We start from the raw sequence: 17,793 nt of genomic DNA on the forward strand, positions 1-17,793 counted from the left end.
AAGAAAAAGGTTTATATAGAGTGGGGAAACTTATGGTGCAAGCTAGGCTAACTATGGTTCAAGAGAACCATGGTTAGCTTAACTTGACTGGCCTAAATGGTTTAGGAGGCTTGTGGAACAAGCTTCTAACTTAGAAGCTTGGGAAGCAAGCTAAGTTAGAAGCTTGTAACACAAGCTTTCCAATTGTGCAAAGCAAGCCAAGCAATTTGGCCAAAGGAACTAGGCTAGGCTGCCAAGACTTGAATTTTCATATTTAATCCAATCCAAAAACTTGGAGTTGGTTTAGTTAGGTTCACCAAATGATGGCGAGACCTAGCTAAATCAATTCCTTGGAAAATATGGAGCAAAAACAAGCCCAATATGTAAAATTTGGCCTAGGCCCAAATACTAGTTGTACCTACACACCTTACTATTTGTCACCGCACTTCTACTACTAAAAATATGAAAATGAATGACCCTTAATACAAGGTCAAATGGAGCAAAAGTCTCCAAGTAACATACCCTAAAATCCTAAAGGATAACCTATAATAAAGGAAATAAAGTGTCTTACAAATACAAATGCAAAATACACTTATACAAGCAACTATTATGTACAAGTATCATACAATGTATATACAATAGAGACTAAGAGACTAATAAGAGGAATCATACTCAATGCTCATGAAAAGCATAGGTATAATAAGAACCTCCTCTATAGAAGCCTCCTCTAGCCTCCTAAACATGGACCTAGTTAAAGGCCTAATGGTCTTCAAGTGTGAGCCTCCTTGGATCAACCTTCACCCTTCTTGGTCTTACCTTTTCCAAAAGGATCCTTGGGGATTAGATTTCCATGACTAACTAGGCGCAACACCAACCCTATCAATCTCTATCACTAGCATTAACGCTTGAAGAGCATTAGCAACTACATGGTCGTTCTTACCAACCATAATATTGATACACAATAAACACATTAACTACCACATAATCACAAGATACAACACAACACATTATTAGAGAGCACATGAAATATGTAGCCATGACATATGACACAAACGTCTAGTTTGAATCAACCAGGCTCTAATACAACTAGATGTGACACCCTTTATGCCACATATCACAATAAACATAGAAGTAGAACAATTTAAAATAAATTGAGTTCATGTATATATATATAGCATACTGAATAATATCAAGTATGGAAGAGGATATCACATAAAAACTAAATTCACCACTACTCCAATTAGAACATCTAATGAAAAATAACTATAAAATAAGTCTAACATCATGACTGAAAATATAACTAAACAACAAAAAATCAAATCCTAACTACGCCTCAATGTCACATCCCATCAAATCATGTCAAACATAATGTCTAGGTCTCATCACCAATATCATCCTACAACAACATATAAATAAAACACAAAATAACGAGGAGTGAGAAACATCTTATTCTAGCTCAGGTGTAAGACATAGTCAGATATGCAAATACATAATTACAAATATAACACCATATATATATGTATATATATATATACAAATATATATATATAGTGCAACAAAGTCTATCGTGATTCATAATAAGGTTTATCACACAATTACACATCAACACACATAATACAATGGACATGAACTTCAATGTGCATATGCATGTGATGCCAATAAAATCAACATTACGTTGCCCCTTGCCCCATAGGCACACAAGAATAGCCTAGGTGATGTGGCAGTAGAAGGACACATCTTCACGTACAGAAGAAGCACTACAAAAATCACAAGATCACCTACTATATTAATATCAGATATAATTAATAACAATAAAGATGCCACGATTGTAGGAAAAAAAATGTTAACATATGATGTTGTTTACGAGATCATGAAAAGAAGATAAAATTTCCTAATTTAGGGTTTAGATGTTGTATATATATAGAGAGAAGCTTAGGATAAGGGTTAGGTTATACTCATTAAATGTTTTTGAGTAAGGATAGTTGTTAGATTTTCTTGATAGTTGTTTCATTGAGGATTCTTCGGTAATAGTCCCCATACCACAAAAAAAGTATATTTAAAACTAATATAAATAAATATTTTAAATATATAAATTATATTTTAAATTTAGGATAAAAAATTTATTATTTTTTAGTATTCTTTTCCATATTTACTATAAAAATTAAACTAAATAAGAATTGAAAAAGAATCTCTCAAAACGCTACATCAGATAATACTTCCTAAAATTGGTTTTGTGTAAGATAATTTGATTCACTTTTAATAAATAAAGATTGATATGTAAAGGAGAATATATTTTTGTAAAAGAAAAATGCATTGATCATTTCAAACAACTTAATATAATATATTTAAAAATATTTTGAATTAACGAAAAAAGTTATTTTTATGTTCATGTAATGTATTTCTCACAAATTTAAATTTTTGTAATAAACAAAGTTTATATTTTTTTTATTATAATATAATAATTTTAAGTAAAAACATTTCTCATAAATTTAAAGTTCTGTGAGAAACAAAATTGCAAATATTTGCAATATTTTATTTTTTCATATCTATTATTTTTAAACCAAAATTTATATGGTATTTTTAATTAATAAAACAATTTAAAGCATAAATTTGAAAATAAAAATTTAATTCTATGATTTTATTCTCTGAAATGATTAAAATAAAAATAACTTTAAGTAAAAGTTTAAAAATTAAAAATTAATTCTATGATTAACATAAAAACTATAAATATTTTAAATCCCACATTAAGTATCCGCTAAAAAAAAAAGTTAAAAATCTCTTTTGGTCCCTTATAATATTTTTTTGTTTCAATTTAGTCCCATTTTAATTTTAGGTCTCAATTTGGTTCTCAATAATTTAAATCATTGCAATTTGGGACTTCCTTCTAAATGATTTAAACGGAGTTAACTGGTGGCCACGTGGATGCCAGGTGGATGCCACGTAGGTGGATCCCAAAATACTTGAATACACCTGGAACCAAAACGGCCCGTTCTGAAACCAGAACGGCCCGTTCTGGTTACACTATTGATGTGTAAATTTTGTACCTGGAACGGGTCGTTCCGTTCTGGTTACACTATTGGTGTGTAAATTTTGTACCTGGAACGGGTCATTCCAGATGCAAAATTAACACACCAACAGTGTAACCAGAACGGGCCGTTCTGGTTCCAGAACGGGCCGTTCTGGTTCCAGAATTTCGTGCAAAAAAATTAAAGTACAAAGCATTTCAAACACTAGATTTGGAAATATTGTTAATGAGGATTGATAACTTCAATTGCTAAACATTTGGGCTATACAGTGTACCATTAAGGACGATGAGTGTATCACTAAGAACAATAGTAACAAGTTTTATTTCATTGTTAGTCAAACTGGACTGAACCACTTACTACCAAATTGACACTATACAGTCAAGGATGAAACGAAACAGTGTTTCCCCTTGAAGTCATTGACGATGTACCCCAACAATAACAACCTGTTCTTGAGGAGGTAAAACCTGAATTTTTGTGGTTTAGGGTTTCCCTTCAACGTTACCTAGATGATTTCCTTTCTCAATAATTTCTTTGAACTTTTTTAGTATATGTTATGTTCTAAATTTTTGTTTTCAGTTTATGAACTATGTTTCTGTCTTTGAATTTATGATATATTATAAATTTTTATTTTCAATTTGAATCACATTGCGGCATTTTAGTCAAGATTTTGAACTGGATAAGTTCAAATCAAAGAAGTATTTTGGAAGGTCATATTTTATTTGATTCTTTTTTTTAATAGTTTTATTCATAAATGAATATTAATTTATTGTATTTTTTATTTATTATATTTTTATTAATATAGATATAATAAAAAACATGAAGTTGGCGTTCTGGAACGGGCCGTTCTGAATTCAGAACGGCCCGTTCTGCTTCACTCATGTTGTGTTAAATTTGCATTTGGAACGGCCCGTTCCAATTGCAAAATTAACACATAACATTTACATGCAGAACTGGCCATTCTAGTTCTAGGTGTATTTGTGACATTTGGCATCCACCTATGCATCTACGTGGCATCCACCTGACATTCACGTCAGAAGGAGTTAACCTTGTTTAAATCATTTGGACGGAAGTCTCAAATTGCAATAATTTAAATTATTGAGGATTAAATTGAGACCTAAAATTAAAGTGGGACTAAATTGAAACAAAAAAATATTATCAGGGACCAAAAGAGATTTAAAAAAAAGAAAAAACAAAATTTAAATTATGTTGTTCTACAGTAATAATATTATGATTTATCTGCAATCTGACAGTGAGGGAGTTTGAAGGAGCATCATATCTGGTGCATCGCCACCACACTGAAACAAAACACTGTGATCCTTATCTTCATCGAAAAAGGTTTATTATATTAAAGTGAGAAACAGCGAAGACAAGTTGAAAGCCTTATCCGCGACTATTTAAAATTGTGAAATTGCCACCCTGTCCCTGTTCGGTTCCTCTTGTCCTTTTCTTTTCAATTTTCTCAATAAAAGCAAATTTTAGAAACTGAGTGACACGTGGTGTTCTGGGAATTTACCACGTGTCACTCTTGTACTCTTCCGTGATAATCTTGCACTTGCATTAATCACATATTTAAGAATTAATAGTTTCTAGTTGTTACCTGAGACTCTTACCACGAAAGAAATGAAATAAGTGTTTTTATCTAAAAAAAACAAATGAAACTTTATTTTTTGATTTTTCTATTTTCAATTAATTTTTTTTTGTAATTTATAAACATTTTCTTTACTTATACTTAATTTCTAGATATTTTTTTTATCTTTATTATAAATCAAATAAAAATTGAAAAGTTTAAAAATAATTTCAATATAATTTTTTTTATTTTACTTTCTCTGAATAACGTAAAAGAATATCAATTATTTTATTAATTTTTTTTCTTCATTTTCATTTTTTTTAATGTTTCTACTTCTCGTACAACAAGATATATAATTTATGCATGTTTATGTATGATAAGCTTAAGAATAATATTAAACTAATTAAAACTATAATTATTATTTACTGGTTAAATTATCCAGTTGTATTCCACATTATTTAGAAATTTTCAAGTAGGTTCTTATCTATTTTTTTATTAATTTATTTTCTAAACTTAAATAGTATATTCATAATATTAGTTAGTACTAGCTTGATGGTTTGAAACGAAAAAAGGTTAAAATACTATTTTAGTGTTTATAAGTTTACTTATTTTATATTTTAATATTTATACTTTAAAAAAATCAAATATATAATAAAAAAGATGTATTTTAAAATTTAAAATAAAAAAATAAAAAACAAAAAATAAATATAGAGACTTTAAATATTTATTTTAAATTAATTTATTTTTAAAAATAAAGTAAGTAAAATTCTAGAAACTAAAAAATATGTTAATCAAAATAAATTTATATTGATTTAAAATGTTTTCAAAATTCAATTAAAAATTATATTTTAATATAAAAATCTATTTAAATATTCTCAAATAATTTAGGAAGTAACAAAGTATTTTAAAGTTATTTAATTTAATTATTAAACTGATTTAATAGAAATTATTTTATTTTATCTTAAGAAATTTTAATCTTCAAAACTATAAAATAATTAAATTTAATAATTTTGAAATTGAAATACTATTTTTTTTATACATTTTTAAAGATTTATATAACATATTACTGAAATACTTATATTTTTAAAGTAATGGACTAAGAGCAACTCCAATGGAAGTTGCTTGTCCCATGAAACAACTCAAGTCCCGATTTTTTGTTATTGAAGAATTCTGATGTGGCAACATGAGTTGATTGAAGAAGAGAAAGAATTGTTTCCTTAAGTAATCGTTTCTTACCAGATTTCAAGCAGATTTTATTAAATATATTTGGAAATGTTTCGAAAATAATAATGATGAAAATTAATTTCATATAAATTTTATATATTTACTATTTTTTTATTTTATTTTTAATATCTATTTATTGTATATTTTTTCTCATAATTTATTTTCTTTCATTGTAGTGTAATTATCTTTTTAATAAAAATTTAAATTTAGTTCATAAATGATTAAAAAAAATTCTAAAAGTTGAATTTCTTAAAATTTTTTATCATTGAAATAAATTTGTGTTTGAGTTGCTTAATGTTGATATAATACAATGAGAACTAGCAATAACAAATATACTCGTACCCGCGGGTAATACCCGAACCCGTCTCGACTTTGACGGGGAATACCCGGTTTGACCGAGTACGGGTACGGGTACAGGTAAAACCCCATATATTAAATCGGGTACAGGTACTGGTACGAGTATGTACTTACCCGCCCCGTACCCGTACCATACCTTTCTCCGTTCTCATTTTTAATTTAATATTCACTTTCAATTTAATTATATTAAAAAATTTTAATATTTTTTTATGTGTGATTATTTATTATAATATGAGATAAAGAAATAACTTAATTATAATTATAATATAGTAAAAAAAAAATTAAAAATATCATTTTTTTATAAAAAAAATTGACAGGTACGAGTACGGGTACGAGTATACCCAATACCCGACGGGAACGGGGATGGGGATGAAAATCTATACTTAACGTGTATAGAGACAGGGATGGGGATGAATTTAACTTGCGGAGACGGAAACGGGTATCATAAAACCCGTACATTGCCATCCCAAATGGGAACTACTTATTTCATTTTTAATGCATCAAAAAACTTAAATAAATTAATTTTATCGGAGATGCCTAATGGCTTCTTGGATTGAGCACTGTGTCTGGGTCCCATCGATGACGTGGCAGATAGTTCAATGTGACATCCAGCTGTCCACATAACCGGGTCGGGGCTCCGAATTCGAAGCACCATTTCCACGCTTGAATGTTATCCTCTCATACCACACACACCCAATCACACATGGCCACGTCACCACACTCGACAACTTTATCCGGCGTGAACATCTCTTATTGGCTAAAGTGCAGGCTCACGCAGTTTCCGGTGCAGCAGATTCCCGCACCCGGTGTCGGGGACACAAGATTAGGATGACATATAGGAGTATCAAAACAGTGACGAATCTCAATGCAGCGATAAACGGTGAGGAGCGCGCCACGTGTACCGAGGGCGATGGAGAACCCAATGAACGCGAGAAACGTGGCGTAACCTACGAGCTTTGCAGCTAATTTCAGACAACCCTCGCAGGTGGGTCCCACGCAAAACATAATCCTCGGTGACGGACTTGCCGAAGGACAAAGGATAAGGACGAACTCACGGGAGATTATACGCTACTTCCCACACATTTGTCTCACAATGCACCTCGAATTAGCAACGGTTGATTTTGATTAGTTTTGAGTGTTGGTGTTTCATCGAACGGTGGGGAAGTTTCCTTTTTATAAATAAAATAAAAAGAAAAAGGAAGTTGTTTTTAGTGGTTGACCCACGAAAACAAGTGAGCTTCCAAAAGTATCACACTGTTGCATGCTGTCTAGGCTCAGTGGAAAGAGATATCATGGGGTTGGGTGGCCATTGTGGATCAGTGAGAAAGCTCTTCCAAAAGATAATTCAAGATTTTTTCTCTTTATTATCTTAGTTATTTATATTATTATTTATATTTTGTTTTCCTTATTCTTCTCCTGAATGATGTATATGGATATGGATTCTAATTCTTATTTTTTTACATTCACTGAGTGAAAGTGAATTTGGAATTCAAGTCTGAGCCAAACTGGTAATTTTCTTGAACTGTTAGTTAATTCCATTTGGGTTCCTTGTTTTCATCTTTTCCTTTGCTCCTTTGGTCTTTTAAGTTATCTGGTTCTGACTTCTAAGTTCAGTCCATTTATGACATCAATCTCTGGAGGATTGTTTGGTTGCTGTTTCTTGTTGTAGCTGTTTATGTGATCTGAATCTATTCCATTCCTTTTGTTCACTCTCTCTCTCTCTATCTCTCTCTCTTGGATTGCTAGCATCTACATGTTTCTTCTCTCCCTTGATTTGATCCCTTTCTCCAAGCTCATCCTCAGAAAACTTCTGCTCTCTTTTTTGATGCTCTTCATTGTCACTCACCACAGATTCACCACCTGCACCTCTTGCCATTTCATGCTTTGTAACTTCTCTTTCACTCATTTCAGGACTAGTATTAGTTGACCCATAACTCAAAAACTAGTCTTGCTCAGTTCAGTTCACCTCACCCTCTTTTGTTTTCCATCCATTTGGTTGATTTGGGGTTACCCTTTTTGGTTATTGTTGACCTTGTTTGTGAGTAGACTATTGGTTGTTATTGCTGGGTGCTCTTGTATGGAGGGTTGATTACCTTGGATGGAACTTGTTGGTTCTGAGGGTTGGGTTTAGTTTAGTGTCTCAAACCATTGCAAATTAGGTTGTGATTGAGTTCAAGGATGGTGTCGAAATCCTATTCAAACCTATTGGAGTTGGCCTCTGGAGAGGCTCCATCATTTGGGTACATGAACAGGGGAATTCCAAGGATTATGACTGTGGCTGGGTTGATATCTGATGTTGATGATGACCCAGTTGAGAGTGTGTGTTCTGATCCATCTTCGTCGTCGGTGCACCGAGACCGGATAATCATGGTGGCTAATCAGCTTCCTTTAAGGGCTCAGAGAAGGCTAGATGGGAGTAAGAGTTGTTGGTCTTTTGAGTGGGATGAGAATTCACTTCTTCAGCTGAAAGATGGGTTGGGAGATGAAGATATTGAGGTTATTTATGTGGGGTGTCTCAAGGAGGAGGTGCATCCAAGTGAACAGGATGAGGTTTCACAGATACTTCTTGAGACCTACAAGTGTGTCCCAACTTTTCTCCCACCAGACCAGTTTACTAGGTACTATCATGGTTTTTGCAAGCAGCAGTTGTGGCCACTGTTTCATTACATGTTGCCCTTGTCACCAGAGCTTGGTGGGAGGTTCAATAGGTCACTGTGGCAGGCTTATGTCTCAGTCAATAAAATTTTTGCAGATAGAATAATGGAAGTAATCAACCCTGAAGATGATTATGTGTGGATACATGATTATCATCTGATGGTGTTGCCAACTTTCCTGAGGAAGAGATTCAACAGGGTGAAACTGGGGTTCTTCCTTCATAGCCCATTCCCTTCATCAGAAATATATAAGACATTGCCCGTTAGGGAGGAGATCCTGAGGGCCCTCCTCAATTCGGATTTGATTGGCTTCCATACGTTTGATTATGCGCGGCATTTCCTCTCCTGCTGTAGCCGGATGCTTGGCCTCACGTACGAATCGAAGCGAGGTTATATTGGAATTGAGTACTATGGTAGGACTGTTAGTATCAAAATTCTCCCTGTTGGCATCCACATGGGTCAGCTTCAATCGGTTTTGAGGCTGCCACAGACGGAAGAAAAAGTTTGTGAGCTCATTAGACGGTTTTCTGATCAAGGAAGGACAATGTTGCTTGGTGTGGATGACATGGATATTTTCAAGGGAATAAGTTTGAAGCTGTTGGCCATGGAGCAGCTTCTCATTCAGCACCCTGAGTATCAGGGAAGGGTAGTGCTGGTTCAGATAGCGAATCCTGCAAGGGGGCGAGGGAAGGATGTGAAGGAAATCCAAGCTGAGACGAAGGCCACGGTGAAACGGATTAATGAAACATTTGGGAAACCCGGGTATAATCCTGTTATTCTGATTGAGGAGCCTCTCAAGTTTTATGAGAGAGTTGCTTATTATGTTGTTGCTGAGTGTTGTTTAGTCACTGCAGTAAGGGATGGAATGAATCTCATACCGTATGAGTATATCATCAGTCGTCAAGGAAATGAGACATTGGATAAAGTTTTGGGTTTGGCAACCTCCCCGAAGAAGAAAAGCATGTTGGTTGTGTCTGAATTCATTGGCTGTTCCCCATCTTTAAGTGGAGCAATCAGAGTGAACCCGTGGAATATTGATGCAGTAGCAGATGCAATGGACTCTGCACTGGAAATGGCTGATTCAGAGAAGGAGCTTAGGCATGAAAAGCATTATAGATATGTGAGTACTCATGATGTAGGGTACTGGGCACGAAGCTTCTTGCAAGATTTGGAAAGGACTTGTAGCGATCATGTGCGGCGAAGATGGTGGGGGATTGGGTTTGGATTGAGCTTTAGAGTGGTTGCACTTGATCCCAACTTCAAGAAGCTCTCAATGGAGCACATAGTTTCAGCTTACAAGAGGACAAAAACTAGGGCAATCCTTCTAGACTATGATGGTACACTAATGCCTCAAGCGTCCATTGATAAGAGTCCAAGCAGTAAATCCCTTGAAATTCTTAGTAGTTTGTGTAGAGATAAGAACAACATGGTTTTCCTTGTTAGTGCTAGAAGCCGGAAGATGCTTTATGATTGGTTTTCACCTTGTGAGAATCTGGGAATTGCTGCTGAGCATGGTTACTTTTTGAGGTAAATTACTTAGAACCTGTTTGAATGCAAGATTAGAAACACTTTTGAGAATTTTTACTGGAAAAAAACTTTTTATTTTTAGTAGAGATGCTCTAAAAAATGTTTTGACTTTGTATCCTAATAGACGATTAATACTTCTTACCTTTTCAAGATTGGTGCTTTCATTGGGTATAATTAATGGTTGACATTGCTTTTTTATGTGATGTATGGTTTCAGAATGAAGCGAGATGAAGAGTGGGAAACACATGTTGCCGCAACGGACTGTAGTTGGAAACAAATTGCAGAACCTGTAATGAAACTTTATACTGAAACAACTGATGGGTCCACCATTGAAGACAAGGAGACTGCACTTGTTTGGTGCTATGAGGATGCAGATCCAGACTTTGGATCATGCCAAGCTAAGGAACTTCTAGATCATCTTGAGAGTGTGCTTGCAAATGAACCAGTAACAGTCAAGAGTGGCCAAAGTAATGTAGAAGTTAAACCACAGGTGTGTACAACATCCTACTTCTGGAATGAGTTGTTTGTAGCAAAAGATTCATTTTATATGTTGGATATTGATGATGTTAGCAACGACATCATCTGCTATATTTTGCATAAACTAATTCTAGATGAAAAACTGGTGGATAAGCTAGCAAATCTTGTATTTGATTAAGGCACAATTTGAAAACAAAATCCATTGTTCTGGTTAGAGTGATCAATAAAGGTACACTAGGATTGGTCAGAAAAAAGTCGAGGGTAATTGTCTTTTGTTCATTGAATTTTGGGTTTAATTAATTTATGTAAATCAAATTAAAGTGGGCAACATCTAGATCAAAGAAAGGATAGAGAATTGAAAGAAGAAAGGTTCTCAGTTAGTCAAGGTTTAACTGGTGAACTTTGCTACAATTTAGAATTATCCACATGTAGGTATTAATTAAGTTATTCAATTTCTTTTGCCTGAATTGAACCTGTACTTGTGAAATAACATAAAAGGAAACATAGTGAATTATTGTTGAACTGCCATGTTGATCAACTCTTAAAAAGATTTTAGTTTTTTCATTTTGCTTTGTGGTCATGTTTCTGAGAAATGCCAAATGTTTATATTTGATTGTATTACTTACATTTTAGCTTCTAATAGATACACATGTGTATGTAAACTATGCAGGGTGTGAGCAAGGGACTAGTGGCAAAACGCCTACTTTCTGCTATGCAAGAAAAGGGTATGTGCCCTGATTTTGTTTTATGCATAGGAGATGACAGGTCCGACGAAGACATGTTTGAGGTAATCACCAGTTCAATGGGCGGTCCGATCTCACCTCGGGCCGAAGTATTCGCCTGCACCGTTTGTCGAAAACCTAGTAAGGCCAAGTACTATCTGGATGATACAGCTGAAATAGTGAGATTGCTTCAGGGCTTAGCCTGTGTTTCAGAACAAGTAGTTTCATTTCAGAACAAATAGTTTGTTAAGCTTGGAAAAAATGGTGATGGTGGTGGTGGTGAGAGGTGTTATTACTATTGTGCTTGCTTTACTTTGTCATTGAGGATGTAGGATCGGTTGTGCTGCTCTTAATACACAATTAATATTATTGTTTTCCTTATATTATATTCCATGTAAATTATCCTAGTGGTTACTGAGAGAAGTTCTGTATCGGATTCTACTCCTTAACATGCTTGATTTCTGTCGGGAAAACTTGTACATAGATTTGGTTTCATTCCAATCATGAACTCTTTTTGTGCATTTCTTTCAGCCACATGTTTGAATGTCATCATGATGCTGTTTGTTTCAGACTTGGAGCATGTATGGGAAAAAAATACTTTTTCCCTTTCAGCTGTTTTTAAATGTTTAGGGACAGCGGTGAGTTTTTTACTCAAATAATACTATTTTAATTTTTTTTATCTAAATAGTAAGTGTACAAATTTATTTTTTAAACTAGCATCATTTACTGTTTACTTTTCGAAACTGGAAGTTTTGAAATCAAAATGGTCTGTTCTGGATTAAAAAATAATACATGAAAAATAAATTAGAATGGACTGTTTCAAAATTAAAATTAGCACATAAAAAGAGGAATCAGAACGGCCTGTTTTGCTTTTAGAACGGGTCGTTCTGACTTATAAATAATTTTTTTTTACTTATCAAATATTACAAACATTTCATTTGGAGAGTTTCAACATGAAGATTATTGACCTATTTACACTGGTCCAACTTTGTGGTTAAATCTAGAACTCAAGCGAATTTTCAAGGGTCGGTCAAAGTCCAGCAGGATTAAAACAGGGATGGACATTAGAGAACAACATAATCAGTTTCTGCCACTATTAATCTTTATTGTTGTATTGAATTTTAATAAATTTATTTAGATATATTTATAATATTAATATTCAATAAATTTAATTATTTGATGTTAACTTCTGAGTTATGATATTTGGTAAGTGAAAATCGAAAAAAAATATTTTTTGTAGGTTAGGACAACCCATTCTGAAAGCAAAATGGGCTGTTCTAGTTTCACTTTTTATGTGCTAATTTTGATTTTGGAACTGTCTGTTCTTATTTGTTTTTCATGTGTTATTTTTTAATCCGGAACGGCCCGTTCTGATTTCAGCGTGAATTGTAAATAGTGCTAGTTGGAGAAATAAATTTGTATCGTTACTATTAGGGTAAATTTTTTTAAAATAATATTATTTGAGTAAAAAACTCGACAACGGTTGACATTTTTATAAAAAAAATTTTTATAAATAATTTATTTTCTTGCATTTAGAATTTGAGGTTTGTGATTATTTTTTAATAGTTCTTTTTTTCTTTCTAAAGCTGATTTATTATATAAAATATGATTTTTAAATTAAAATAGATATTTTAAAATTGTTTTTCAACAAAATTTTTAAATAAATTTTTATTTTATTAATAATAATAATAATCAATTATTGGAATAATTTAATTTATATATTTATCTTGAACAAACATTGGTACAGTATTGTTCAGAAATGGTATTGGTTTAGGATTTAGGTTTAGATATTTTGGAAAAAAAATGTTTAGGGTTTAAGATTTATATAAACAAAAAAAGTTTAAATATTTTGGAATAAAATATAAGTATTAATTAAATTAATTTTATTTAATGTTCTTAATCTAAAATTGTTCCATAAATGAAAATATTATTTATAATAAATATATTATGATTAAATATATTTTAGTAAATATAGTAGATATTATATACAAAATTATAAAAAATTAAATATATTTAATAATTTTTTTAATTCGTATAATTTTTTTCTCATATATATATATATATATATATATATTGTTAAATGAGCGCGAAATTATTACCATGATAGTGTGTTAAATTTTAGAGGATGCGTACTCTTTTTAAAGTTTTTCTTAACCTAATTTTGTCAATTTTTCTTAAAAGTATTCGTGAGTGATGAGATCGAGATGAATTACTCGAAATTTGAGATGTTTACAGGATCCATACTCCTTTTTATGTGCCTAATTTTGCCAAAATTTTCTTGAAGTATTCATGAGAGGTGCGATCGAGAGGAGTTACTGAAAATTTGGGACACAGTCTAAAAATATTTTTTTTAAAAATTATAATACTACTAATCTTTTATGCATGTCTCCATTTTTGGCACAACTATTTGTCCCATTTATATCCTATTATATATGATGGACCACGTATTAAACAAGTATATACTATTTTTTGTTAAATTTTGGCGATATGGGATTATTATTTTAGTACTTTCTTATTTTAATAAGTGTTATTCTAAGTTATTTTATTAAAAAAAATTTATAAATTTTTGTAGGTTATAATCAATTATGAATTTTATTTTTGTCAAAAATAGACTAATATTATGATTTATTTAATAATATTTAAAGTCACTAATAATTTGATTAAATATAATGGATCTTGGATATCTAATTCTAATATGTGAGAGAAGTGTAGATTTAACCTCCCATAATGAGAGGTGTCTAGGGTTAGTTAAATATTATGATTAGGTTTCTTTTGTCATTATAATAACAAATAATTATTTTATAAATTTGTTCCATTGAAAATCTTAAAAATATTGGATTATGTGATTTGATAAATGAAGACTTAACATTGCAAGCACTTTAACAATGTATAAAGAATTTTTAAAGTTACACTTAATCATATCTTTAACAAGTATGTAATTTAAAATCAGTGATGTAAATTTATATAAAGTGTGTAACACCCCGATTTTCACGGATTATACGAAGGCTCAAAGCTCAATAAGGGTGATTTAGTAGTCCAAAACGGGTCGTTTCCAAACTAGAACAGGCCATTCCAATCTACTAAAATGGCTTATAATCCTAGTTGGGAATGAGCCGCTCTGGTTTAAGAACGACCTGTTCTAGATGTGAATTTTACACATGATGAAAGGATCTAGCACGGGCCGTTCTAGATCTGAAACGTTTACTTCTGACATCTATAAATAGGAGACTCTGGCACTGCTCTTAGACACACTCTCTAAAGACCAAGGAGAACCAAGAGAAAGAGATCAACTAGGTTTTGCTCTAGCTTCATCTTTTGCTTATCCAGGTAAGAGGGGAGTGAGAAACCTCGCTCTGGGTGTGAGAATGTATGTTGGGTAAGGGGATTGCCCTCCAATCCTATGTTTGTTGTATGCTCATGTATGAGGAGTTTTTTCCAATTGTATCTGTTTCATCTCTGTTTCTTCTTGAATTTTCTAATTGATGTAATTAATATGTATGTATGAGTAAATTGTATTGTTTTAAATATTTATTGTATGAATTAGAGTGCTCTGTGGGTTCTTGAGAGAACCCTATGAGAAACAGGCAAAATATGAATATTTTATGTTGTGTTCCTTGTTGGATGAGATGTACAAATATGTGATTAATTTTGCAAATAGACAAGTTTTCATATGAATTAAAGTGCTCTATGGAGACTATGTGAATATGATGAGATAATGTAAAAAGTGAATATGAGACATGAGATATGATGTTATATGATAATGAGACATGATGATGTGATATGATAATGAGACATGACGATGTGATATGATAATGAGATATGACGATGTGATATGATAATGAGACATGATAATGTGATATGAGAATGCATAGAGTCTTGATTGACATGCATCATTTGCATAAATGTTTTTAAGGGTACGATATGGAATACACTGCCAGGGAAGGTCTTCTTGTGTGAAAGCTTGGGGATTAGTCCTTGAGGATAGTTCGGTTTGGAAGTCCCAGTCTCGCCCATTGTGTGCATGGGATGTATCTTGCGCGGCTTAGCTATCCTGACTAGACCCTGGTAGTATGTCCTTCTAGTGAGAGTGTGTAGAGGGTGTGACTCGACATATACTCCTAAATTACTCTCGTGTATTGTTAGCGGTAATACGACATGTGATATGTGTTACTGGCACCACATGCATGATAATATGTAGTCCGTGTCCATTACATGTGCATTTTAATGTTATATGTTAAAGTGATTTTTATGCCTTTGATGAAGGGAATGTGATATTGTTGTTAATCTATCTATGCTATGTACATATACATGTCTTGTTTGTGTTTGACTATCTGGTATGTATTCCTACACCGTGAGCTAGAGTGAGATGTTTCTCACTCCCTTTTCTTTTGTGTTATTTTCCTTGATTGTTATACAAGTTATTATCAACATGAGACCGAGGATGTCGGTGACGAAGCTTAGGCTTCAATGTTGGGCTTTACTTTGATAGGACATGTGACATCGGGGCATAGATAAGATTAGATTAGGACGTTGTTCTTATTATTTTGAAAACCTTAGCATTATATCTTTGTAATTTCTATTGATTAAGTTATTTTTTTAAGTCATGGATGTGGTACTCTCTATCTAAACACGTTTGGTATTTCAATTATGAAAGATTGTGTTCTTCAAATTCTATTATTTATGTGTTATGGTATGTGTGACACCTTTACTACCCCAACACATATATAAATATAATCATATAAATAAACTAAAGAATAAAATTTTTAACGTTGGTAAAAAGGTTCACATAAAACCTTCATATTCATTTATCAATAACCAACATAATAATTGAAAATAAAACTTGAAAGTTTACAAATTGTTTTCAAAATCATATTTATAATTCCAAATTCATATAAAATCTATGTCCTAAAAATCCTCTGCCCCGATGTCACAATATCAGAGCATACCCACAATTCAACTGTTGACATTCTAGATGTCACTCGTAACTGGATCTTCCTCACCTAAAACATCCACAATTTATACGGTGAGAAAAGAAAATATCTACATGCAAAGTACATACAACCACATCATAATGAAATCATAATTCATATATATACAAGCATGTATCATAATTTATCAATCCATCACAATCCACACAATTTTACGATTAACAATATCATTTCCACATCCATAATTCAAGCCAATCTTACAATTAACACTATGCCAAGACCTCGCCACATCTGACACAAGTGATACGGGTTAATTGCCTCACTCAACCCACACCATACTAGGGTTCGTATCATCCCTGATCATCCAGGAGTACGCTCGTCCCTGAAGCATCACCTACCTAAGGTTCGTATCATCCCTGATCATTCAGGAGTACGCTCGTCCCTGAAGCATGAGTGTGAGGAACCACAATCACATTACAATCCATACAGTCGCTTGCAATTAACCCTATGTCAGGGCTGCCATAATCGACATAAGTGGTATGTGTTAACTGTCTTACTCATCCCACACCATGCTAGGGTCACGCCCTCCATGTAGTACCACTTACCTAGGGGTTGTGCCATCCCTAGCCATTAGTGTGAGGAAACACATCGCAATCACATTCTTAATCATGTCCATACAACATCTCATCTCATATCACGATTTCATATCACATACACAATTCCATATCACATACTCAACAGATAAGTCTAACAAAATAAGGGTTTACACATCCCTCAAGCAATTCACATCTAGATCATCAATTCTTATTAAATAATTTAATAATAACATTCATAAATTAATATAATAAATAATAGAATTATTAATTTAATATAATTTTAACATAAATAGTAAAATCCCCAATTGTCCCAAAACCTAGCTCACAGGCACTTTTCTACAATTTCGTTCTCTTTCCCAGATCATCATTCTTACAAATTATTAGCATATTTATAATCCTCAACACATACAGAATCTAATGAGATCCTCAATTCCTCAAACAGAAATCATCCAATTTTCACAACCTAACTTACAGACACTTTTCTATAATTTCGTTCTCTCTCCCAGAGCATCATTTTTACAAATTAAACATATATTCGTAGTCCTAAATATATATAGAATCACATAAGACAATTAATTCTCCAAATAGAAATAATTATAAAATTATTCATAACCCTAAGGGCTCTTCCTCTACCCAATTCCCTCATGTAACCCTACATATAAATAATCCCCTTTTCCCCCGTACTTGGATAAATAGGAACTAGGGCATAACATCCTCCTTTCTTTCCTTAAACAAG

At 32.6% G+C, this 17,793-nt stretch overlaps 1 protein-coding gene across 1 annotated transcript; it reads left to right on the plus strand.

Moving 5' to 3' along the window:
* The first annotated feature begins 7,411 nt into the window (after window positions 1-7,411).
* On the plus strand, window positions 7,412-12,102 carry LOC109812969 (alpha,alpha-trehalose-phosphate synthase [UDP-forming] 6). The gene is made up of 3 exons (XM_020377058.3): window positions 7,412-10,334; window positions 10,551-10,824; window positions 11,482-12,102. The coding sequence occupies exons 1-3, from the start codon at window positions 8,332-8,334 to the stop codon at window positions 11,773-11,775; spliced, it is 2,571 nt and encodes an 856-aa protein (XP_020232647.1). The 5' UTR covers window positions 7,412-8,331; the 3' UTR covers window positions 11,776-12,102.
* Window positions 12,103-17,793: the final 5,691 nt, after the last annotated feature.

The sequence above is a fragment of the Cajanus cajan genome, chromosome 11 (genome assembly GCF_000230855.2).
Source record: "Cajanus cajan strain Asha chromosome 11, NIPB_CcT2T_4, whole genome shotgun sequence".
Lineage (NCBI taxonomy): Eukaryota > Viridiplantae > Streptophyta > Magnoliopsida > Fabales > Fabaceae > Cajanus > Cajanus cajan.

Coding starts and splice junctions, on each gene's coding strand:
- LOC109812969 (XM_020377058.3), top strand. CDS start 8,332: ATGGTGTCGAAATCCTATTCAAACCTATTGGAGTTGGCCTCTGGAGAG. Junction 10,335..10,550: donor GAGCATGGTTACTTTTTGAG/GTAAATTACTTA, acceptor GTATGGTTTCAG/AATGAAGCGAGATGAAGAGT. Junction 10,825..11,481: donor ATGTAGAAGTTAAACCACAG/GTGTGTACAACA, acceptor TAAACTATGCAG/GGTGTGAGCAAGGGACTAGT.